Source organism: Manacus vitellinus, unplaced genomic scaffold (assembly GCF_001715985.3).
Source record: "Manacus vitellinus isolate BGI_N305 unplaced genomic scaffold, ASM171598v3 scaffold_64_pilon, whole genome shotgun sequence".
Taxonomy (NCBI): domain Eukaryota; kingdom Metazoa; phylum Chordata; class Aves; order Passeriformes; family Pipridae; genus Manacus; species Manacus vitellinus.
Genome location: NW_021940718.1, coordinates 2255539 through 2280472, shown reverse-complemented (window position 1 = coordinate 2280472; position 24934 = coordinate 2255539). Strand labels below are relative to the sequence as shown.

The following is a 24934-nucleotide window of genomic DNA, read 5'->3' as shown; positions in this document are numbered from 1 at the left end:
CCTCCTCTTCCTTCTTGTCCTTCTTCTCCTCCTCCTCGCTTCTCCATCAGGGTCAAGCAGCTTTGCTGCCTGCGCCCGCAGATTTCCAGACAAGCAGGAGTCTGAAGCTGCTTCTCCTGCTGGGTTTCCCCCCGTGCTCGGGGAAATCCCTCTTGCTCTGCTGGTTCTGAGGAAACAGCTGGTTTGTGAATTCATTGCCTGTGGGGAAAGCAGCTAAGCTCACCTCGTATTGAAAGTAAGAGAGGGAAACGACTTCTGTGCTTCCTCAGCACATAAGCCTGCTTGCTTAAGGCTCAGTAGTTTTTATAATGTGATGCTGAAGTGCTTTTTAGTGGTTTTCAATTCCGTGTAACACTAACATGATTCAGGGGAGGTTGGGACCACTTTGCACAAATGAGTGGAGGGGAATTTTTTCTGCTCCTGGGACCAAAGGAACCCACTGGCCACAGAAATGGGCTCCCCACTGAATGTCTGTGGAAGCTGAACCCTTCTGCCAGCTGTGTGTTTCTGAAGGACATTTCATCTTCTGTCTGTTAATCAGCAAACACATGTGGGACCTAATGGATGAACCTTAGTGGAGAGTGACCTCTAGACCCTCTTGTCCAAAAGTACTGGTTAAGGAGAAACATTTTATTTTCTTTAGCACTTTGGAAAACAAATGCAGGGAATGGTCTATATTATTTAAAAGCTGTAGCAAATTATGAAATATTCTAGAAAGAAAGTTCAGGGTAGCTTATGGGAAACAAAAAGCTTTGGCACTAATGCAGACCTAAATGCTGTAAGCAACCTCCATGGGCTGGGAACAGCACCATTATCTGAGCTCAAATAAGTGTTTCTGCAGCTGGATGGTGCTTTGTTCCCACGGTTGAAGGAAAGGGCTTGAGAGTCGCCCTGCTTTGCACCCACTTGTCTGCCAAGTGAGGCTGGTCTGCAGGGAGCCCAGCAAAGCCCCTGTACCCTGTTCAAGGGGTCCCTGTGGGTGAGGTGCCAAGCAAGGCAACACAGCCCAGTGCAGGATTTGGGCTGTCCATGTGGGCAACACCCTGCAGCCTCTGCCTGGGGATGGTCTCAGACAGGAGGGCTGGCCCAAAGCTGTGCATGGTCACAGCCCCAGCTCTGGAGTTCAGCAGTGACACTGTTGTGTATTGATACATGCAGAGTTTCATTCTGCAGCCTCTGAGGTTAATGACAAAAATCCCATTGACTCAGGTGCTGTGAGTTCCCTGCTTGACTGATATCTTTCATCACTGGCTGGTTTCTCTCTGTGATCTCTCCCTTTGAGGGAACATGCATTGCAGATGACTGGTTTCAGGGTAGCGTGGGGGTTTTGTGCCCATGAACACTGATGCCTACCTGTCAACCTGCAGGAACAGCTGAAGCTAGGTAAAAATGTAATGTACACATTGCTTTTAATTCATGTCAGCTGGTAAGAAAGAATAAAATGTGCCTATCTGCAAAATGAAGACATCAAGTTTAGCCCCTGTTCCTTGAAGATCCTCTGGTCCCAGTATTGTCCACTGACTTCATTGGGACCAGGATTCCTTCCACAGCCTTTGCACTGGGCCAGACACAGTGTCCAAGGGAGTGGATGTCCCTAAAGGAGATGCCATGAGTTAAGCATGTGAGTTTTTCCTGGCCATTCATGAGCTGAAAAGTATCAAATTATATAGTGCTCCTCCTGTGAAAAGTACCCAGACAAACATAGGCTTCCTGACTTACTGGATACTCCCCATGTGCATTCAGTATTTACTATCTGCACCGAGTTTTCAATCCAGCACAGTGAGGGGGCAGGAGAGTTGCCTTTATTTTATTGTGTAATCCACGGCTAAAAGTTTAAGAAGTAATTGCAGGCACAAATCCGTTCAGTACTCTGTTACCAAAGGGAGAGCTCAGGGCTGAGTGTCTCCAAGGTGGAAGTGATGTTAGAGCCTTTGTTACCAGTGATAATACCAGCACCAGGGAGCCCAGCCTGTCTGTCATGCCCCAGCTGGGGCTGCTGAGCTGGCAGGCAGGAAGAGGATCTTCTTACTTGTAAATTGAGAGACATTTGCAGACCAAGAGGGACAATAAACAAGGCCAGCACAGTGTCACTGGGCTTGCTGAGAGCAGGACTACAGCTGAACCAGAGGCACCTCCAAGGAGAGGGCAGCAGGTGAGTAGGGACTTTCAGATTTGCTCACTTGCAGGCCCATGAGCTGTCCTCAGTCCAGAGCCTGCAGCCTCTTAGGTGACAGTGTTTCTTTCTGCTTGAAAGCAGGGTGCAGCCTTTCAAATGCAGCACAACCCCCTCTGAATGTTAACCTACAGAGATGGGGCCGTGCACAGTTCTACGTGTCCATTACAGAAACTGGAGATGGGTTAAAGCAAAAGGATTAAAGACATGCAGTGTTGGGTGGCCCAAGGAACCAGTGTGGTGGCCAGTGACATCCATGGCACACGAAACAAAAAGGCCACGTTAGCCAAACCTGTGTCTGCTGGTCATGGGGGTGGGGTTGATGCTGAGAGCTCTGTCCTGTATCTGTTCAACTTTCTTTTTATGGCATAGCATCATCTCTTCGGAAGGTTTAAGGGAAGACACCAGGAAACAACAGTGTTGGAATGAATTCCAACCTCCCTTCTCTGGAGCCCCACTCCCAGAGTGGCTCTGAGGGACCCCTGAGCCATAAGGGGGAACTGGCACATGGTTCTTGGCCTCTCCAGACTGACATGTCCTTGCACTGCACCACCACCCAACAGGTACTGCTGGTTATAAATCCACTCCCCTAGGAAGGTATCCTACCTTCCTTCTCTCAGTAGCTGGTGCCACAAGTGAGCCCCATTTCTATACACATAAATTCCCAACTGTAAGGAAAAAATCACAAGGTTTTGACCCCATTTTAACTGGGATTGGCTGTTCCCACCACCACGCTCTGCCAGCAGACCTGTTTGCACACCCACATCTCTCACCTCCCCTGGTCATGCTTCTGCTTTCACTTACAGCAAATGACCATCTTCTCTCTCCTGCTCAAGCTCATGGTTTGGTGACACAGATGTGGTGAACCCACCAAATGAGGCAGGCTGGAGTCTGCTTACTCATTTTGGGCTACCTCCTTCTGGAGAAATAGTCTGCTTCTACTGTGTTCCTCCTCTGAAGTGCCCCAAGTCTTATCTTGCTGATAAAATCAGTAGTCCTTCACTTGCCTTTGGCCACAGGCTCATTATTTGCTGAGGCTGCAGGTAGATCTGCTGCTGGGCTTGTGTTCTGCCTCCAGCAAGTCGCATATTTTTCATATCTGTGCCACATTTTGCAAAGGCTCTGTCTGGGTGAGGACTCACAGGCGTGACCTCAGGCCATGACACAGTTTTACAACCCCTGTTCCTGGAGGCTCAGCAGACACAGTGTTGCTGTGCTGAGAGTCACACTGCCCCACCGTGGGATAAACCAAATGCCTTTATTAACACTTGGTTACTCGAATGGTTGCAGCATATTTGCTGCCCTCTATAATCACAGTCTGGGAGAAAACCATCCCAAAAAAATCATCTGGAATACAGAAACGAAGCACAAAGATCCTAGAGCAGCCCAAATTCACCATCAGGGGACATGGGGGTCTCCTTGTATTTGTTATCTGTAAATGCAGATAAAAGTTGACTTTTGAAGACACGGTCACCACTGGTTCTTTCCTGTCTGTCTTTCCTCTGGCCAGCAGTTCAGAGAGGGGGCTCAGCTCGTGTCCCTGTGGTCGAGGGCTGTGATAGGGGCTGACAGACTGGGAAGGGGAGAAGCTGGAGGGAGCCTGGGGCAGTGCAGTGTGAGACAGGAGTCTCTGAAGGGAGAGAGGCTGAGGGCTGGAGAGGGCTGGGAAGGCAGAAGGAAAAGACTCAGGAGGCGAAGACATGAAGGGGAAGACACAGTGAAGTGAAGGATGAGAAACACCAAGTAGTGGAAGGGAAGAGGCTGGGGAATGGGAAGGTAAATGAGGAAAACCAGCCCCTTTTGCTGGGCAGTCACAAGCAGGGTACTGGGACACCACTGTGGTGCTGCAGCCCTGGGAGCTGGTGCATTTTGCAAGAAGGCAGTTCCTGCCTGACAACAGGAGCCAGCACAATTTATGCTGAACAGATGAACTGTGCTCTGGGCCAGTCCTGCAGGTGTGCATGGCCTGGGATCACCTGAGTGAAACAGAGACACCTCCCAGGGTGAGGCTGGATCAGTGCCCAGCAGGGACAGGCAAGAGGGGTGGCCCTCCTTGGGTGGCCCTGCCTTGTCCCCTTGTCACTCCTGCACGTGATGTGCCCCCAACACACTGCACATGCATGCTCTCAGGCACTCATGTGGGCTCTCACACACCCATGTGTGCTCACACACACACACACATGTGCTGCTTGTCCTCTTTGATGAGAAGAGTTGGGTGTTAGTGACAGTTTGGCTGATTGGATAAATGAATATTTTTACAGTATTACTTAATGTTTTGTAATTTACCTATCTGAACCTGCTGAGAAATAAAATATGTCTTCCAAGGAAATCCTATGGGATGATTCAAGGCTGCCCTAGAGCAAAGTCCAGGCTCCTACAGAGAAAACAAAACCCGGGGCTGCCACCTCCCAGCATGGCAGCAGGTCCTCGGGGGATGGTGACAGTCACAGAACAGCTCTTGCTGACTCTCTGCAGCACATCAGATGTGCCTTCCCTGCTAAAATGGAGCAGTGGAAAGACTCTTAGGTCAGAGTTCCCCACCCCCTGCTGTCGGGGGCATCGTATTTTATAATCACTCAATTTATGAGCTGACAGAAAAATCATTTTTTTCTCAAAATTCCTACTGGAAACTCGTGCTCCTCTGACTGTTAATACTTTCCTAGTTTCTGCCCCACCAAAAAAATTTACTTTTTGCTCCTCTGATTTTATGCCACAGTGTTTTTCACTGTGTGTAGCTCCTTGCTACAGATCTCCATTATGTATTTACAGATTAGTCCTTATTATTTTCAGTAAAAGAATTACAATCTCTACTTCACTCTTACAAAATGGGCTCTACATTTATATGTCCTTTTATTTTTTTTAACTCACACCACTCACAACAAAAGAAAGTAAACTTTCCTTATGCTAAAAGGGAGAGCAAAGACAAGTTTTGATTGTTTTGTGAAGTAAAATGCTCTCTAAATACTCTTATTTTTTCCAGTTAAAATGCCTCTGCAATCACTAATATAAACTTCTTTCTAGGGTTCCAAGTGCCTGTTATTGTAATATGACTTTTATATGCAGCCAAGACTGTATTGTTAAAAAAACACCCAGCCAGAGCCAGTTTTGTCTGTGGTGTTGATTTTTTTCTCAGATGCAGCTGTCCTACCTTTGAGGTCCATTGATGGTCTGGTCAGCAGACCTGGACTAGATTTCTGAGGTCCCACATTCAGCACACTACAAGAGAGGCAGTGGCTCTAAAACCTACTGAAAAGAGTGGAGGAGGGATCCCTCATCTGTATGTATTCAGGTCACAAGAACCACTAGAAGAATGTTCCCTACCTGTCTCCTCTTAGCCAGAGCTGAATTGTCAAATGGAGATATTGTTAGAGGAACCAGGGGCCACAGTGCCTATCTGTGCCAGGCTCAGTGACAGCTGAAAAAGAATATTTGGAGGTCTGCTAGAAAAAAAAAAGAGGGATCTTGGACAGACTCTCCCTTCCTCTCCCCTTTCCCTCTGTTTGTTGCCTCACAAAGAAGTGACCTTTTAAAATCTCTTATCTAGAAGCTTCAGTTTAAAGAGCTGCTGACGCCTCTTGGAAAACACTGAAAAGCTCCTCTGAAACGGGGAGCTGCTGCTCCGTGTCCTGGGTGCCTTTCTTCCCCTCTTCCTTTCATTGCTGGCTGCATTTACATTAGAAAGGGCTGTTCCTCTGCAGGTTCCCCGAAGTCACAGCCTGACTTACAGCAGCAGTGAATCGCTGCGGTGGCAGCCCAACCTCTCACAGCACCTTCTGAGCGGGTAGGAGGTGACCAGGGGAGATGTCCCTTGGCAGGACACACTTTGCAGCTGAGGATGGAAGAGCTGGGTGGGTTTTATGCTCTTGGTGCTGTCAGGATCAAGGTAGAGTAAGTTTGAGAGAAGATTGTGCCTTGCCAAGGCCCTTCTGGTGTCACCTGTAAACCTGAAGTTTCCCAGCCTCTAGAGATTGAGTCCTCGAAGAACTCACTCTGAAGCTGAGTAACTCTGGACCTTTGGCCAAGGTCAGACTTCTGTGGATTTCCAGTCTGACAAAACAAATTGTCTGAGACAGCCTTTATCCTGCCCAGTCTGAAGGGAAGGGTTACGTGTCTTCTTCCTGCCTACGAGGGAGAAATATTAATCCAGTTATTTAATATATTTTAGGGCCACAGGAAATCAGTGCCTCTCCTTGTCTCACCAGGCTTGTTGCAAAAACCAGCCTGTCTGAATGACTGCTGGAATCACAGTGGATATCCCAGGCTATTTCATTCCTGCTGAAACCCAGTTGTTGATGTTGGCCAAATAAAGGCCAAATGCAGGTTGACTTGTACCAGCAAGGCTGCAGACCAGAAGAAAAAAAAAAAAGCAAGATAACTGTTCTATTTTTGGCATTTTTGAGATCTCCTTTGGAGCACCATATCCCATCTGGGCATCTTCAGTGCATGAAGAGTGCATCCTGAGTGCAGTGTGTGCCCATCTCGTGGTGATGTTTGAAGCTCCTGGGGTAACCACGGCCAGCATGACACGTTTCATCTCACTTATACTTTTCCTCTTCTTCTTTTTAATCTGTAGAGCTGCTTAAAAAGCATGGACCAGATAAAGCCAGGACAAGTGCCAGGACAAGGCACTCAGGGAAGGAGACTGAGAGGCTGCTGTTGGAAGGTTGCTGCTGCCACTGCTGTGGCTGGCAGTGCCACAGCTCTCTGCCTGGGGATCCTGCTGGGTGAGTGTGCAGCTGGGTACATTCTTTCAGTTTATCAGCTCCAAAAGAGAAGTGGTCTGCACTGCTCATGGCAAAAATCCTCCAAATCCTCCCGCTGAAGACAAAATGGGATCAAGTTCCTGCATGTACACACACAAACAGGGGCTGTAGTCAACTCTTGTTCTCAATATGTGACTTTGGAGCACTTCATCTTCAGTGTCTCATGACACATGTGCTCTATTCCTGTCCTACTTGACCAACCTGATCTCCTCCTATGACAAGGTGACCCACCTAGTAGATATGGGAAAGGCTGTGTATACAGTGTACCCCAACTTCAGTAAAGCCTTCTGCACTGTTTCCCACCACACTCTCCTGGAGAAACTGGCTGCTCGTGGCTTGCTCAGGTGCCTCTTCAGTGTCTGCCTGGTGGTGAATGGAGTTACATCCATCTGGGGGCTGGTAACCAGTGGTGTTCCCCAGAGCCAGCCCTGTTTTATATCTTTATCAATTATGTTGATGAGGGGATCGAGGGCACCCTCAGTCAGTTCACAGATGACACCAAGCTGGATGGGAGTGTTGATTTGCTGGAGGGCAGGAAGGCTCCAGAGAGGCAACTGGGCAGGCTGGATTGATGGGCCAAGGCCAGTGGTGTGAGGGCCAACAAGGCAAAGTGCCAGGTCCTGCCAGAAAACTGCCTGGTGGAGAAGGGCCTGGGGGTGCTGGTTGACAGTGACTGAACATGAGCCAGGTGTGCCCAGGTGGCCAAGAATGCCCCTGGCATCTGGCTTGTACCAGCCACAGTGTGTCCAGCAGGACCAGGGCAGTGACTGTCCCCTGTGCTGGCACTGCTGAGGCACCACCTCAAACCCTGGGGTCAGTTTTTGGTCCCTCATGACAAGACACTGAGGGGCTGGAGAGTGTCCAGGGAAGGGAACGGAGCTGGGGAAGGGTCTGGAGCACAAGTCTGATGAGGAGCAGCTGAGGGAGCTGGGGGGGCTCAGCCTGGAGAAAAGGGGGCTCAGGGGGAACCTGCTCACTCTCCACAACTCCCTGACAGGAATGTGCAGCCAGGTAGGGGTTGGGCTCTGCTCACAGGAAACAAGGGACAGGACCAGAGGAGATGATCTCAAGTTGCACCAGATTGTATATTAGGGAAAACCCCTTCACTGAAAGGGTTATCCAGCCCTGGCACAGGTTGCCCAGGGTGGAGTCACCATCCCCATGGGGATTTAAAAGGTGTAGATGTGGCACTTGGGGACATGGTTTAGTGGAGGGCTAGGCAGTGCTGGTGGAATGATTGGACTCAATGATCTCAGAGGCCTTTTCCAACATAAATGATTCCATGATTCAATTATTCTATCCTCTGATCTCTCTCTGTGACTCCCAAATTTCCTGTCACTGTACCTCACCACCCCTGCCATCACCTATCACAACCCCTTGCAGCCACCGACCATTGCCTGTTTTACTGTCCCACTCCAGAGCACAACCACCATCTCCTTGCCTCTCCCTCCTCCCTCCTGCTGCTTCTGGTGTCCCATGGCAGATGCCACCTGAGGCCAGCACCCCAGAAAGGACTGACAGATCCCACCTGGACAGTCCTTTCTGAGCTGGCTTCAGTACCCAGCAAACCTTTCCCCAGCCTGTTTCTGCAAGGACAGGGCCAATCTGGGATTGCCAGGCTGTACCCATCTGTTCATGAACTTCTGTTTCAGGCTTGACAAAAATCCACCATTTTCAAGTTCAAACTAGTTCAGTGCCAAATGCTGTTCCTGCAGGTGTGCAGGGTATCCCAGTGTGGTCGTGGGGCACCCCCGAGGCAGCCAGGGTGGTCAGAGACAGTCACTGCCACACCCAGGGGGTTTAAAGGACATGATGAGATCCATGTTCCAGAGCAGTGAGGAAAGCTGCCTCTGACAGACACTGTCCCTCTCTGGCAGCCTGCTATCCCCCAGGAGAGACCAGCTTTGAGCACACAGTGGAGCTGCAAGGAATCATGTTCAACAGCAGCTTGAAGACGGAGAGCTCAGAGTACTACAGGGTGCTGACACCTGCTCTTGAGAGGCTGGTGAGTTGATCTGGGCTTTCCAAGAAAATACTTGGGAAATACTGTGGTGCTTCACCAGGGCCAAGCTTGAGTGTCCTCATTCAGCAGAATCTGGATGCCAAGGGCAGGAGGGAAACTAGGACTTCTTAAACATCAGCAGGGTACACTGTGGGACTGAGCTGCACTTTGAGAGGCCCTGTCAGGGCCCTGAGAGGCATTTGTGGTGTGGGAGGTGTGTGCTCACACCTGCTCCTTGCAAAAGAGGTAGGAAAGCATAAAAAGGGGATGTACTGCCTCATGCCCTGAGCCAGGGTGGGAAAAGGGTTAGACATGAGCTGGACGTGGCTGCTTCTGCTGCTTGCAGAGGCAAGAGAAGATGCTTCAGCAGCTCCAGCTCCCTGCTAAATCCCAGGCATAATCTAGTCCCACCTCCCTGGGGTCTTCTGTGCAGTAAGTGTGTGACCATCCCTCTTTGCTTTGCAGTTTCTGTCCAGTCTGCAGGACTCCCAGCTGGACTGGAGCTGCACCGGTTGCACTATCCTGGGCTATAGGTGAGTGTGGGCAGCTGTCCCTGCAGACTCTGCAGCTCATGTTCAGGGCATTCTGACAGGCCTTACCAAGAAGGTGAGCTCACAGCTGTGCTGTTGTTCAAAACCAGTACAAAGAGAACCTGGTTTTTGATCAAGGCTGGATTTTCTTCTGGGACTGCAGCAGTGTTCTGGATTCTTTCATTTGGAAGCACAGTCAGAAAGGCAGAGGGATGTGGTTTGTTCAACCACAGCTTTGGGCCAAAAAAACCCACAAATGACCATTTCAACCCAGAGAACATCTCCAGGAAAACCTTAAGTTATTAAGAATCACATTATTAAGAGTCAGTTTTGTTTCCCTTCAGTTCCCTGTAGGCAGCGAGCACAGGAGGCTGTGCTGATTGTGGAGAATTAATGTCCCCATTGATTCCCTGTCTCCCAGCAGGAATGGAAACTCGAGTGTGATCGTCCATTTCCGCCTCTCCTTCGCCCCCCAGGACTCCCAGCCCCTGAGCTCTGCCTTGGAGGAGGAAGCTCTGAGGCAGGGGCTGGCAGCTGCCCTGCGCAGGCAGGGTCTGTCCCTGGCTGCCTACGGGACCATCTCCTCAGCTTCTCTCGCAGGTACAGCCCTCCCACCCTGCCAGGCAGGCAGAGCAGGGTGCCCAGTGCTGGGGCTGCTGCCACCCAGGGTCACACAGCAAAGCCACCACCTGTGTCTCAGAGAGCCAAACTGTTGCAGGGCTTCAGCTCTGGATGTGCAGTCAAGGCTTCATGCCCAGCAGCAGTGCTGGAAATGGGGGTGCTGCCAGGCACCCAACAAAACAATGGAATGCCCTGCCTGGCTCCCAGCTTCACTGCACAGCAGCAGAGACCAGCCTAGGTCTTGCCTGCTGCTCAACAAACATTTGTGGGGTACCCAAATACCTCTCCAGCACTAATGCTGTCCTGCTGCTCTGCCCTGCAAGAGCAGCTTGAGGGGCTCACAGCAACTACAGAGCCTAAAGTATAAATTGCAGTTTCTTTGGCTTTTCTTGCAGCAGCCAGAACCAGCCTAAGGGACAGGGGATTGAGCTCTGGGAGGCTAATTGCTGAGCTGTCTGTACCTGCAAGTGCACAGCAGTCCTTAGGCAGCCCTTGGAGTTGTAGCAATAATTACAGCTTAGGTAGATATTTCTCATATTTGAATTACTCTCTGAAACCACCTGACAAGAAATTCTCCTTCCCTTCAGCGACTGTGGAGTTGCCTGTGACTGTAGGACTTCAGGTCCAGCAGATTTAAAAAAATATATGCCTGGGAAACATGAAGGTGTGGGCTCCTCTGCAGCTCCCTCTGCCACAATGGGCAGGATCCCTGGATCTTCAGGAGCCTTGTGCAGCCCAGGTGGAGGGTGCACAGACTCCCCTTGGCTTTAGGCAACAGTCCTGCATAGGTTCAGACCTGGAGTCTGCTCCCAGGAGGCAGCTCACTGCTTTTGGGAATTCATCCCTGTACCAGGAATCACCCAAAGCCCGCAGAGCTGTAGGTGGCTGCTCCTCCCCTGTCCCATGGCTGAGCAGGGTTCCCCAGCAGGGACCCAGGCCAGGAGCTCACACTGGCCATGGGGCAGGGAAAGGCAGGAGAAGATGATGCAGCAAAGCCTGCAGCAGCCCCAGTCTGGGAACAGCACAGTCCCCAAAGCTCCTGGGCTGCCCTTTTTGATTCCTATTCCTTCTGCTTTGTCACAGGTCCCAGCAAGGTTTCTTCTCCCCACAGATCTGGACTGAAATCAGGTAAGAGCCAGGCAGCAGGAAGAGCAACCTGCACTCTGCAGCCTCCCCCTCCTCACCAGCAGCCTGGATGCAGATATCTTGTCCATAACCTGGTGGCCCAGGGCCCTGCAAGCTCAGCAAGAGCTGCAGCTCTGCTCTGCTCCAGCCCTGCCGGGGAGCAGAGTGACAAGGACACTGCCCCGTGGTGGCTGCCCCTGGGGACACCAGGGCAGAGCTGCTGGGTGGGCTGCAGAAGACAGGAATGACTCAAGCCCTGCTGTCCCCAGGGAGCTGCCCTGGAGACACAGTCACCTGCTGCAACACCCACTGCGTGTGGAAAGAACTGTGACAGGCAGACAGGGTGTGCTGATGGCTCTGAGGGAAGGGCTGTGCTGAGTCTCTCACAGCAGGTCTCCTGGACAGTGGGGGACAGGCCACAGTGCACTGCTGCAGACTGTGACAGGGGTGACACCACTGGCTTCCAGGCACTGAGGAGAGTCAAGGACACAGCATGACTTTTCAAGCCAATAGAAGATGCCTGTGTGAGGATGAGGGGAGCTGGGCCCTGAGAAACACCTTGGTCCCATCACCAACTGTGATAAGGGACACCTTCCTGGTGACCTGGCATGATGGACAAGAGCCACATGGGCCACATGATGGACAACACCCATGAGCTGCTGGGAGCACATCATGAGGCAGTGGCTGAGATTGTTGAACTAGTCAAGATGCTTCTCCCCAGAATTTCTCGCTCTAAAAGAGTTTCAGAGAGGATGCTGTGATGGGCCAGTGCTTTGCAGTGCTCTTTCCAAGCCTGCCCTGTGACATCCCAGGCATTGTCCTGTTGTTTGAGCATGTGCTGGGAGCAGCATGAAGCTGAAGCAGCTTCTCCCACTTGCCCCCAAGTCCGTGGTGCTGGGGCACAGAGGCAGGATCCTGATGCACTGGTTGTCTCATCCCTTTCAGACTGTGGGAGCCGCCCTGCCATGCAGACTGCCAGCAGGATAGTTGGAGGTTCAGAGGCGTCCAGAGGGGAGTTCCCATGGCAGGTCAGCCTGCGAGAGAACAACGAGCACTTCTGTGGTGCTGCAATCCTCACGGAGAAGTGGCTGGTGTCTGCTGCTCATTGCTTTGCTGAGTAAGTTCTGGTCACACCATCTCCCTCCCTCCCTCTCCTTTCCAAACCTGCCATCTCTGCCCCACACTGCCCCATCACGCCTGGTTTCCCTCACGGGGAGCATGGGGAGTGTCCATCACTCCCACAGTGGATGGCAGGATGGGCAGGAGGCAGCTGGGGTTTGCAGGACAGTGCTGTGCCTGCAGGCTCACACAGTCCCTGCCATGCCTCCTCCAGGTTTCAGGACCCAGCCATGTGGGCAGCTTACACAGGGACCACCTCCCTCAGAGGCTCCGACAGCAGCACAGTGAAAATGGACATTGCACAGATCATCCCACACCCCTCCTACAATGCTGACACAGCTGACTATGATGTGGCTGTGCTGGAGCTCAAGAGACCTGTCACCTTCACCAAGTACATCCAGCCCGTGTGCCTGCCAGACGCAGGCCATCACTTCCCAACCAGCCAGAAGTGCCTCATCTCTGGCTGGGGCTACCTCAAGGAGGATTTCTGTAAGCAGAGCGGGGCAGGGAGCAGGTGGGGTGTGTGTGGGGCAGGAGGCCCCAGGGAGGGGAACTCAGGGCAGCTGGGGTGGCTGTACCTGGGGCTGCTGGTCCCCTGCAGGGCTCCCTGAGCTGAGCTCAGTCGTGTCTTTCTTGTTCAGTGGTGAAACCCGAGTTCCTGCAGAAAGCAACAGTGGAGCTGCTGGACCAGAACCTGTGCTCCAGCCTCTACAGCCACGTCCTCACAGACAGGATGATGTGTGCTGGCTACCTGGAGGGGAAGGTTGACTCCTGCCAGGTAAGCTTTGCTCAGGGAAGCTGGCACAGCTCCCCACAGAAGTCTTTTCCTCTCAGTATGCACCAAGGGACACTTCAAGAAGCAGATCTGACACTGTGGTCATGGTTCCCCCCTGAGGTTTGAGGCTGTGCCTTGGACCCAAGCTCAGGGACTGCACAAATGAGGATGTTCTCTAGTGCTTAGAGGAGGGCACTGCTGCTTAGTCTTTTGGATAATTAACTATTTTTCTCTACTTCCTGAGCTGTAACCAGGGCTGGTCCTACCAATGTACCAGGCGGGCCCTTGGATCAAAATCCAGATGGCAAAGGGCAGCACTGGAAACTAAAATATACACAACAGTTTTTGGTGAACAAAAGAGTGTTTTCTTTAGTTAGCCTTTATGCAGCCTGGAACTGCAAGTAGGCACCTGGAGACAGTCCTGCCTTTCACAGTGGAGAGAGGAGAACTGTGATGTGGGGGGAGGACTGTGATTTCCAGGGCTGTCCCTGTGGCTTGGCAGAGCTATTCAAACCTGCAGCCACCAGCTGAGCAAAACTGCACTGCTCTGGTGGTAGTGCTTCATATTCCTGGACCAAATACAACACAAACACCAGAGAAGGGGCCTACAATGGAAGATCCAAGGGTGGATGAGCAACATGACCCGTCTGGTTATTCATTATTGATCTAGAGCAGTGTCACCCCCAGAAGGCACTGCCAGCTTCACAGACACCACATGTCCATCAGTGACACTCTCAGGGCCCCACAATAACAAAGAATTGACCAGGGAACCACAGGCCAAATCAAGAAAAGCTGATGCAAAGATTAGCATGGTCACCCTGGGCTGTGTATGAACACCCATCATCTGTCTGTGTACAGGCTGCTGGGCTTAACCTTTAAGAGCAACAATTTAATGAATGATTAAATCAGTAGAAATGTTAAACCCTTTATTTTATAGAGGATGTCCCTGTGCTCTTCTGGCATATCAATGGCACAAGGCTACTACTTAATAGAAGGACAGTGTGCCCACATGGAGGAGCAGCCAAAGGCCAACACAGGAGATGCTCCAGTCATCACTAGGTTGGAGCAAATATGAAGTGAGATGAGATACAGAGGGACAGAGAGACCCCAGCTGGCAGAGGGATGCTGAAGGTGGCCAGGGAGAGCTCAGTGCATCCCCAGGGAGAGCTCACCATCTGGCTTCTCTTGCAGGGTGACTCTGGTGGGCCCTTGGTTTGCCAAGAACCATCTGGCAGGTTTTTCCTGGCGGGAATCGTGAGCTGGGGGATTGGATGTGCTGAAGCCAGGAGGCCTGGGGTTTACACACGTGTTACCAAACTCAGAGACTGGATCTTGGATGCTATTTCTGCCTTCCCCAGCTCCACAGCCCACATTGCCCCTCCAATACACTCCAGTATCAACAGTAATGAGGTCAGTGCTGAAGAGCTCAACACCACCAGAGGAACCCCCACCACCTCACCAGCCCCAGCTGCCAGCAGGCCAGTGACTGCAGGGAGACCACAAGGTATGAGCACCCATGAGTGGTGCACCTTGGCAGGAAGAGTGGCAGATACAGCTCCAGATGCCAGGTTCCTTCTTTTGCTGAGCTGAGCTGACTTTCTGTAGGGTGAGCCCCACAACCCTTGCCTAAGGACTAAGGCCAAGGCACATGTGACACTGTGTGGCTGTCCCAGCTCAGACCAGAGCAGCCTGGCAAAGTCACTCAGTACCTGTGCAGTTCCATGCAGCTCCTTTGCCTGTATGACTGACTGTGCAATCTCATCTGAGTGACTCATCTGCTCCAGCAAGTCCAGGACAGGGCACTAAGGCACAGCAGTGTCTGACAGTATTTAACCTGTTGACCACTGACTTTTGTTTGCCACCTGTGGATCTCCCCACAGCTCAAAGCTGGTGGCTGCACCTTCACAGCAGACACAGATCTCCTCCCTGCAGGGAAGGAGGGCAGGTGTCTGTAGGATGACCTGTCTGCTCCAAGAGCCCCCAGCAGCTCTGCAGGGAGATGCAGATGTAATGTGTTTTTCTACATTTAGGATTAAGTTTTTATCTGTAATGGCAAGGCTAAGAGGCACAGAGCTGCTGATTACTCTGCCTTTGAGAAAGGCCCAGGATTGAGGATGTGCCAAGAGCAAGATGCAGAACAGCAGTTAGTGTGAAAGCCCAGATGAAAACAGCCACCATCAGGCCCTGCCATGATCAGCAGACAGGGCTTGGGTAGATCCTCACACCTCAGCCCTGACCTGTCCCTGCTCAGACTTACTGGTTAGAGAGAGCAAGTGTCTCTCCTTCCTTGTCTTCTGCTTGGAGTACTCACAAGTCATGCTTTGACTTTGCTCAGAGTGTGGAGGACGACCTGGGTTCTCTAAACCCAGCAAGATCGTGGGAGGAACAGATGCTTCCAGAGGAGAGATCCCCTGGCAAGTCAGCCTGAAAGAGGACTCGAGGCACTTCTGTGGAGCCACCGTCATCGGGGACCGCTGGCTGCTGTCGGCAGCTCACTGCTTCAACGAGTGAGAGCCATCCCTGCCCTTCCCCACAGAGCTGTGCTGCCAAAACCACAGCGTGGCACTGGAGCCACAAAACAAGACATTAATTTTTGCTATAACTAGAGAGTCACAGTAAAAGGGGTTTTGTGGGGAGGTTGGGATGATGCAGAGAGGGGTTACCTACCAGTGGAGAGGCATGAACATAATGCTCACAGACCATTATGGTCAGCAAAATGTCAGCTTTATTAGAAGAAAGACAGTTTATATAGTGGTCATGACGCTTAGTTCTTGTTCACACTACATTGGATACATAAGGAAAACATACTTTGCTGTCCACTGCTAATTGGATCACAACAGGTGGTCATAGGAGATGAGAAAACTTTATTCACCTGCCAGAACTCCTCCTTGGCATGTGGCATGAATCCACCTTTGTTCTAACTTAGCTCTTGTAGCCATTTTAGTGGCATAGTATTTTTTACTGTCTGCACCCAGCCATGCCAAGGGAAAAGTCTCAGAAATGCAATAGAAATTGTTCACACAATTTCTGTCCTCTGACAGTTACCCCAGCTTGGGCAGGGAGCAAGGACAACACATCTAAGAGGGGGTGGAAAAGGACAGATGCCACAAGAGTTTCTTTAATAAATTTAACCTTAAAAATTGTCTGTAATATACAAAATAGAGACACGTGGTCAGCTGGTAAAGGGAAAATGGTGTGTTCTGTTCTGCAAGAGCCTAAGCCCAGATTTGTAAGCAGCCTAGATAAAGAAATGAGTAGCAAGAGGATAACGTTTGTCAGGAATAAATTCCTGAAGGCAGAAAGGGTGGGGAACTAACTGAGAAGGAGTTCAAGACAATCTCATGCATTAAACAGCTGGGCAATAAAGCAGTGAGTGAAATGTAAGGTGTGAAATGAGGCACACAGCAAAACCAGCAGTGCTGTCTGTCTGTGGACAAGGGTGGGTCTCCATCAGCTATCTCCATCCATCTCCATCTGAGTGTTGCCATTCAAAATAAGAGGTCAGAAACATTCAGATACTCCCCTGAGAGCAGCAGTGCTGTGGGCAGGGGTGGTTAAAGAGCACAGGAATGCAGTAACAGTCAGAAGAACGAGGGAGATGAGCAGGAGGTTGGTGGTAATCCACAGCACACCAACCTCCACACAGGGCTGGAGTAACACTGTGTGAACGTGAACACAAGGCTTGGGGATGAGCTGGGTGTGGAACAGCATCATAACCAGCAAGGCACAACAGATCAGACTAGACCTGGGAAAAAAACAACTGGTGGGAAGGGAAAGTGTGATGGGACTGTGCAATGATGAAGGGTACAATTAGGGGATGCCTTTTGACTCTTTTTTTAAGAGTCAAACCCACCAAAAGCAGGTGGAAAACAAACAAAAGGAAGCAGTTCTTAATAAATGTCATTAAGCTGAATATTTAAAATTCACATAGGGTGAAAAAAAAATAAATAAAACACAACTTTAGAAAAATCCAAATAAAACCCCCAAATCCATCAAGACCTACTGAATACAGAGACACAACCTGTGTACCAGAACAGTCCTGAAATCATAAATTTCTGGAGGTAAGGAGAGGATTATTACTACATGTTCATTTGCTTTCAGGAGATATCCAACAGCTGCCACTGCTGGCAACTGTTCTTTGGGCCTGACTTAGTAGGGCTGCTCTGCTGTGTGCTGATCCTGTAAAACTGTCTGCAATCATCTGTGTGTGAGCATGCATGTTTAGAATTATGTATTTGCAGGACAAATCCAGAAGAGATCGAAGCCTACATGGGAACAACATCACTAAATGGAACAGACGAGAATGCAGTGAAAGTCAATGTAACAAGAGTGATCCCACACCCCCTCTTCAGCCCCATGATTCTGGACTTTGATGTGGCTGTACTGGAGCTGGCAAGGCCTCTTGTCTTCAACAAATACATCCAGCCTCTGTGCCTCCCACTTGCTGCACAGAAGTTTCCTGTTGGCAAGAAATGCCTCATTTCTGGGTGGGGAGACCTCCAGGAAGGGAATGGTAAGCAGTGATGCTGATGTGCCCTGGGGCAGTGACACCCTGAGCAGCAAAGCCTGTGCCACTGTGACCCACAGTCCAGGACAGGGGACAGCAATGGGGACAGTCAGGAACTGACAGAAACACAAGAATAAGCAAGAACAAAGGCACACAGAGCATTACCTTAAACCACAGTTATTTAGGAGTCACCAGCAAACACGAAAATTGAGAGAGCAGCTTGGTGGGAACCAGGAGAAACCTGCTGGGCTCCTCTCAGTAGCTCTGCCATGCCAAGCAAGAGTCAGGCACTGGCTCAGGGCCTGCTGCAGCTCTGGCAGGATGGTATGTCAGCCACAGCAGCCACGCTCAGTCACAGAGATGTTCCAAGCAATTGGAAAAAGCAAAGATCCCACTGCAGGGAGAAGGCCTGAGAGTGGCACGTGTGCTACCAAAGAAGCCCAGCTGACCAGGAACCCACAAGCTGTCAGGACCACAGGACACAGCTGGGTGCAGGATCCTTAGCACAGACACAGAACTGCACCCTGGGGCGAGCCAGGAAGCTTCAAGGCTGCTGAGAAAATAGGTCATATAGGACTCAATTCTCATGTGGGATTAGAGCCTGTTCTCCCAAAATTTGCGTTGTCAGTCTAAAATTCATTAGTTCCCACTTTCCTCTGCTGCACTCATTAATCCCATGTTTTTCATGCAGCCACCAAGCCCGAGATCCTGCAGAAAGCCTCTGTGGCCATCATAGACCAGAACACCTGTGACTTCCTCTACAACTTCTCCCTCACTGACCGAATGATCTGTGCTGGCTTCCTGGAGGGGATGGTAGACTCATGCCAGGTAAGAGTGTGGGATTTCTCTACTCTGTGGACTGTTCAGAAAGCTGGGCTAACTCTGCCTTCAGCTGGTCCTTGTGAAATATTTACTGAGGCTGCTGTGGCCAGGCTGTGCAATTCATGTACACCTTAGCACAAAAAACCCAGCACGCTACCTTGGAGATTTAGAAAACTGTATAAAGCTCCACCAAGCTGAGAACGACTTAAACCAACATCCCACTGCTGTGTCTGGCCAGATGAATGCTGGATGAAGCAGGTCTCCTCCAGTGGCAGTGAGACCTGGGCAGTTGGTGGTGGCTGTGGAGCGGTGCTGACAGGAGCTATGAACTTTCAGGACAAATGCCACTCGTATCTGTGCAGCCAGGTTGAGCCACTGACCCCACCTTCAGTGTCTGACTCGTGCCTTGCACACACACTGCATGGCAGCAGACAGACCCAAGGCTGAAGAAAGAAGAGTTGGGGGTAGCTAAATGCTCCTGGTGTGGCTGAGGGGCAGCTCCATGTAGACCTGTCTGGGGGAGACTGTACTGAGCAGCCATTGCCTTGCTTCTTCTGCAGGGAGATTCAGGTGGGCCCTTGGCCTGTGAGGTGACCCCAGGAGTGTTTTACCTGGCTGGCATTGTGAGCTGGGGATATGGTTGTGCCCAGGCTATGAAACCTGGTGTGTACTCCAGAGTTACCAAACTCACAGACTGGATCCTGGACACCATCTCACAGTTGCCCAGTCCTGGCACAGGCATTCCTTCCAGTTCAGCCATCACCAGAACTTCCAGCACAGCCATCCTCACCCAGCCCAGCACAACAGCTGCAGGTCCAACCAGCAGAACCACCCTGGGAACAAAGATGAGCACAAACACGAGTGAAAACTCTGAAGCTCTGAGAACAACTGAACCTGCCAAGCCCACCCAAGCCCCAGGTAACACTGATGACAGATGTACTGACATGTTGGTAGGAGGCCTCCATCACAGGGAGTACTGAGCAGGCCATGGGTTTTTCCCTTCCAGTGGTGCCTTGTACCAGCTTCACCTTCAAGTGTTCCAGCAAGGTGTGTATTGGAAAAGAAAACCCTGAATGTGATGGTGTTGTGGACTGCAGCAACGGCTTCGACGAGCGCAACTGCGGTGAGTCCTGCTCTGCAGCCCGTGGCTGCTGCCAGCCCTGGTCTGCACGGCCCAGACTCCCCAGTGCAACCCACCACATCCACACTGGCTGTCCTGGGCCCCACACTGGACACTGGGGGCCTGGGCCAGCCCACTGTAGTCCAGGTCCTACTTATTCTGCCAGAATCTAAACCAAGATAAAGCTGGATGAGCAGGGTCCAAATTTTCTGCCAGATGATGTGGCCCCTTTTCCTCTGCTACAAATATTAGAAACCATTTCCAGCACACCAGCCTTCTGGCCAGCCAGTCTGGTAGCACAAAGGTGGCAAGACAACTCTGCACAACATGGCAGCCCAGAAAATGTCTTGTCATCCCTGGGACTGCTCCTTGGTCTGCACATTCCTTGCTGTGTGATAGCTCAGCCAGTCTATCCGAATGTTCCCTCCTCACATACCACAGCCCTGGCAGGTGTGATCTGTGATAACAATTTCACAAACCATACCCTGTCTGCCAAGCCTTGCTTCAGCTGGGTGAATGGAATCCATCACATCCTGCTGCCCTGTGCACACACCCCCCCCCCAGAAGGCTGTCCCACGGCAGGGGCTGTGGAAGGCAGGCAGACACCACTTTTCACTTATGTTCATTTAAAACCATGGTGCTTCTTCCTCTGTCCCAGACTGTGGCCAAACAACTGCTGTGGCCTTCAGCAAGATCGTGGGTGGCAGCAGTGCAGCTCGAGGGGAGTGGCCCTGGCAAGTCAGCCTGTGGCTGCGGCGGAAGGAGCACAAGTGCGGGGCTGTCCTCATTGCCGACCGCTGGCTGCTCTCTGCAGCTCACTGCTTTGACATGTAAGTCTGGGGTGGGCTAATGAAGCCAGCTGGCTCTTGGCCCCAGTCCCATCAGCCCACCTGCCTTGCCCTCCCTGGCAGTCCAGCACCGTGGCTGGGATGCTGTGCCCCGTGAGAGGCACACGGTCCCTATCACAGGTGTGCCCCTGCAGGTAAGTGGGGAGAAGAATGAGTGGAGCAAAACCTGGGTGTGCCCAGTGTGCTGGAGACAGGGGCCCTGCCCTCACAAGGTGTGGCCATAGTGCATCCCAGCCCCACAAGAGGAGGAATGGCCCTCCTTGCGAGGCCGTGCTCCTAACAGCCAGGTTTGCTGTCTTTCTGCAGTTACAGTGACCCCAAAATGTGGGTGGCCTTTCTAGGAACACCCTTCCTGAGTGGCATCGATGGCAAAATGGAGAAAATATTCCGTATCTACAAGCACCCTTTTTACAACATCTACAGCCTGGACTATGATGTGGCACTGCTAGAGCTGAGCACACCTGTCAAGTTCAGCAACACCATCAGACCGATATGTCTCCCAGACAGTTCTCACATCTTCCATGAAGGGGCCAGATGCTTCATCACAGGCTGGGGCTCCACGAAGGAAGGAGGTACTGGTTGAGAGGGCCCCCTCACATCCATGATGGCCACAGTGGCCACCTTGCACACTTCAACACCTACAGTTCCAAACACCACTGTCCCAAGCACTCCCCAGGCCAGGCCGGACCCTGCAGGGAACACCAAGCTGGGCAAGGCCTGGTATCACTACCATCTCCTCCCCTGCCACCGTGCACTGTACTCGTCCATTTAGCCACACCTCTGCCCTCTTGGAGCCTTCCCAAGCTTTCTACATGGCAGCCACTACACTCCCCATCCCCACAGCAGCTGCTCCAGCTCTGCTCCTGCAGCACAAGGACCCAGTGCCATTTGTATCTGGTCAGCTGAGCTGCTGGACAAAGTACACACTCAAGGGACCTTTCTGTGCTTGCTCTGCTGGGGAGGAACCAGGCCTGACTGACTTTCCCAGAGCAGGTCTCTCCCTCTGGCCAGCAAGTAAGGCTGCAGAGCCCCCACTGCTACACACGCTTCTGCTTCTCACGTGCTCTGCACCCCTTTAACATCAATACTTGTCTCCTCAGGTCTCATGTCAAAGCATCTGCAAAAAGCAGCAGTGAACATGATCGGAGACCAGGCCTGCAAAAACTTCTACCCTGTCCAGATCAGCAGCAGGATGGTGTGTGCTGGTTTCCCACAGGGCACCGTCGACAGCTGTTCAGTGAGTGAGAGCAGCAAACACTGCGGCTGGGACAGAGCAAGCTCGTGCCAAGTCCCCAGGCTATATTCCCTCAGGAGGGCCCTGCCTCCCCCAGCTCAGCTGTCTGTCCATCCACCATGGCTGTTGCCTTTATCCACGTCCATCCTGCATACACCTCATGCATACACCAACCCATGACAGGTCAGGGAAACACAGAGAGGTAACACCAAGCAAAGGACCACGGGGATACCTTGGAGCCTATTCCATGATCCTATTGTACCTCCAAACACACTCTTCCACGTTCCAGAACCCCAACCTCACATTGTTCATGCAGGCACATCACTGAGCAGTCCTCTAGCTTGGAATGTGGCTCCTGGGGAAGTGGGGAGCAGGAGAGCAAATGCCCATGTCCCAGAGAGAAAGAACATCTCAAAGCTGGGGGAGCTGGGCTGCCTCTGGCTTGATACTGTACCCTTTTCCTCTCTCTGCAGGGCGATGCAGGCGGGCCCCTGGCATGTAAAGAACCCTCAGGGAAGTGGTTTCTAGCAGGAATCACAAGCTGGGGCTATGGCTGTGCCAGGCCATACTTCCCTGGTGTCTACACCAAAGTCACAGCTGTCCAGGGCTGGATTGCGCAGAACCTCAAGCTCTGAAACTGCATTTCACCACTCAGGGAAGGCAACGAATGAGAGGAGTAACTGCCAGAGGAGGCACTAATCCCTCAGCTGTTGTACATTTTTGTGATGTTGCAAAGGGGTGAAGATGGCCTTGCAGGTATTAAGCACATGCCAGTGCTGTGTGACCCGCTGGTTGTGACACACCAGGGCATTTGATAACTGCTTTGCATAGAAAGGTACAAATTCTAGACATTTTCCATAAATAAATGAGGCCTGTCCCAACTTAAGACCTGGCCAAACATCCTACGCATTAAAACATGACCTTTCTAGTTGGAGGGGTGCCCGAAACATCTGGCAGATATTCATGGAGTCTGGCTGACCTCTGCCTGTGAGCTGTCATCCCAAAGCCAAGCCAAGAGACTGGTGAACTTCGTCCCAGCCCAAAGTTATGCCCTTGCAGAAGCCTCAGACCTCAGTGCCTTGATGGAGCTGTTGTGCTGTGCAGTGGCTTTTGGGAAGGGTGTGCTGCTGTTTTCACTCAGTGCCTGAGAGCTCAGTGATGACCTTCTGGCTCACCATTTGATCCCAAGAGAAGACAGGACTGAAACGCTTGGAGTTCAGACTGCAAAGGCCCTGATCTGTACTAGAGGATCAAGACAGGCTTCTCTACACACTCCATACACCCCCACCCACCCAACCTCCCCCCAGCCCCTTTTGCACCAGGGAACAGGTGATTAAACTGATTAAGGCATGGTCATACAGACCACTGCTCTGGTTAAGCTAGGTGGGAAAAATTCAAAGTGCTGACATAGGGTGCAAGGATATAACTCCTTCATCAGGTCCCACCAGCCAGCATATGACAGGCAGACAACTCTGTTCATAAGAAAAAAACTGCTCATGTGCCAAGTCTTGGGCAGACTCAGACATCTCCCCATAGATTCAGCCACCAAAACTGAACAGCTGCTCGTACCCCAGACCCCTTCCTCATTTTTGGTGCTTAAGCTCTGCATTTGGGCATAGCAAGAGGTTTCTTCTGTCTCAACCCAGCTGGCAGTGAGATCCACCACCTTCCCAGCCAGAGCACCAGCAAGGTGGGAGACCTGGCTTCCAGGCATGGCTGAGCTCCACATGGGTTCAGATCCATGGCTGCAACACTTGTGGGATGGTCCCATGAATGAAGTGGGATGGGACTGCTGCACAGCCAGTGCCATAAAATTCATACAGCCATAAATAAAAGTAAAAAGGCCCCTAAGCAAACACGGCTGAAAGCACTTTATTTTCAAGTAGTCATTCTGACAATCTGGAAGGGAAACTCCAGTTTCAGCAAGTTCAAATACCCAATTATCTCCTCACTTTACCTTGTGTAAGAACACTTTAGTCCCTTTATAGAAGCCACCACACTGGGAGATTAAATGAAATCAGGTTCTGGCACATCCCTTTGAATGTCCCAGCAGGTATGGAGACAACATCCTTCATCTGTCTCCATGTCCCAGCAAACAATGAAATCTTTTATAAAATGCAGATCTCCAAAAGGAGGGATTTCAAAAAACCTCTCTCTAGAGACCCAGGCACTGTTAATCTCCAATGTTCTCCTCTTGCAGCTGCTGTACCCACTGCTGACTATACAGCACAAACCCAGCTTTCCAGGAGAAGTGTGTAATACAGAGTTGAGCACCAAAGCAGACCCACAGTTCTCTGTTGCAGACATGCACCTCCCTCAAAAAAATGATGCCTAGAAGGTAGGCTCAAAGATGGAACGTCTGTGCCAGAGCCAAACCAGAAGTCAGAGAGTATCACAGCAACACAACACACTTTATTCTATAAAGAAATGAACCCGAGTACTTTATTCTGTAAAGAAATTAATCCATCCACTTCCCAACCCTGTCCATCCCCCAGCTGTGCTGGCACAACTATTTGCAAGGCTGTGCTGCAACCTTTTCCCCAACACTGTGCTTGTGCTAAGTCAAAGCCCAAAGTGAGCCCCACACAGAGATACACAGATACAAGGGAAGAAAGAGTCCAGGTGGCATGTGGAGAATATTATGGCAGCTTTTCTACTGATGAAAAAGGACTGGGTAACTACCTGATGGCTGGGTCCATGCTGGAATCCCAGGCAAAGGGACTGTGTTGCTGGCTTGGCTTGGCCCCTCTTTTCCACAGAAGGCTCCTTGCCTCTCGCAGCCCTTTCAGCAGGGATTTATCAAGTGCTATAATGCCTTGGCCAGTCTGGACGGTTGGGAAGGGCAAGAAGTAAATCAAGCAGCTCATGGTGGCTCTCAAGGCTGGAAAAAAAAAAATCACTCGCTCCTGGGGCTGGTGCTAATAAAGGCCAATGGATGCAAAAGGTTTAGCGAGGGTTTATTGCTCTGCCACGGCAGGGGCTGGGAAGGCAGCAGGATTCACCCCCAACCACCTGGACTGGCCGCTCGTCCCTTCCCCACATGGTCCCTCCTGGCCCGGAACGCATCATCACATGTTGGCTCTCTCCCGCTGCAGCCGGGAATTGTAGGCTCGGGAAACCGTGTTCCAGGAGTCCATGTACCGGTCCATGCACATGGCGATGCACTTCTGCGGGACACGAAAGCCTCAGCGGCCGCCCCGGGCGCGGACACCGCGGGTCCGCGGTCCTCCCGCCCGCCCTCACCTGCTCCGAGTTGTCCAGGGAGCCGCCGGGCTTCCCGATGCACTTCCGAAAG

At 51.5% G+C, this 24934-nt stretch overlaps 1 protein-coding gene and 1 long non-coding RNA gene across 2 annotated transcripts; one reads left to right on the top strand and one right to left on the bottom strand.

Annotated features, from left to right (window-relative positions):
• Window positions 1–6761: 6761 nt before the first annotated feature.
• On the top strand, window positions 6762–22519 carry TMPRSS9 (transmembrane serine protease 9). Its single transcript, XM_029963938.1, has 18 exons — window positions 6762–6897; window positions 8814–8941; window positions 9404–9471; window positions 9893–10068; window positions 11173–11217; window positions 12160–12331; window positions 12548–12822; window positions 12975–13111; window positions 14300–14612; window positions 15444–15615; window positions 17350–17621; window positions 18307–18443; window positions 18998–19355; window positions 19444–19560; window positions 20216–20387; window positions 20712–20977; window positions 21506–21642; window positions 22113–22519. The coding sequence occupies exons 1-18, from the start codon at window positions 6762–6764 to the stop codon at window positions 22272–22274; spliced, it is 3243 nt and encodes a 1080-aa protein (XP_029819798.1). The 3' UTR covers window positions 22275–22519.
• Window positions 22520–24211: 1692 nt separating this feature from the next.
• LOC115307881 lies at window positions 24212–24934 on the bottom strand. The gene is made up of 3 exons (XR_003916241.1): window positions 24883–24934; window positions 24652–24806; window positions 24212–24520 (listed from the first exon to the last, which is right to left on the bottom strand). It is a non-coding gene; the product is annotated as an uncharacterized LOC115307881 (long non-coding RNA).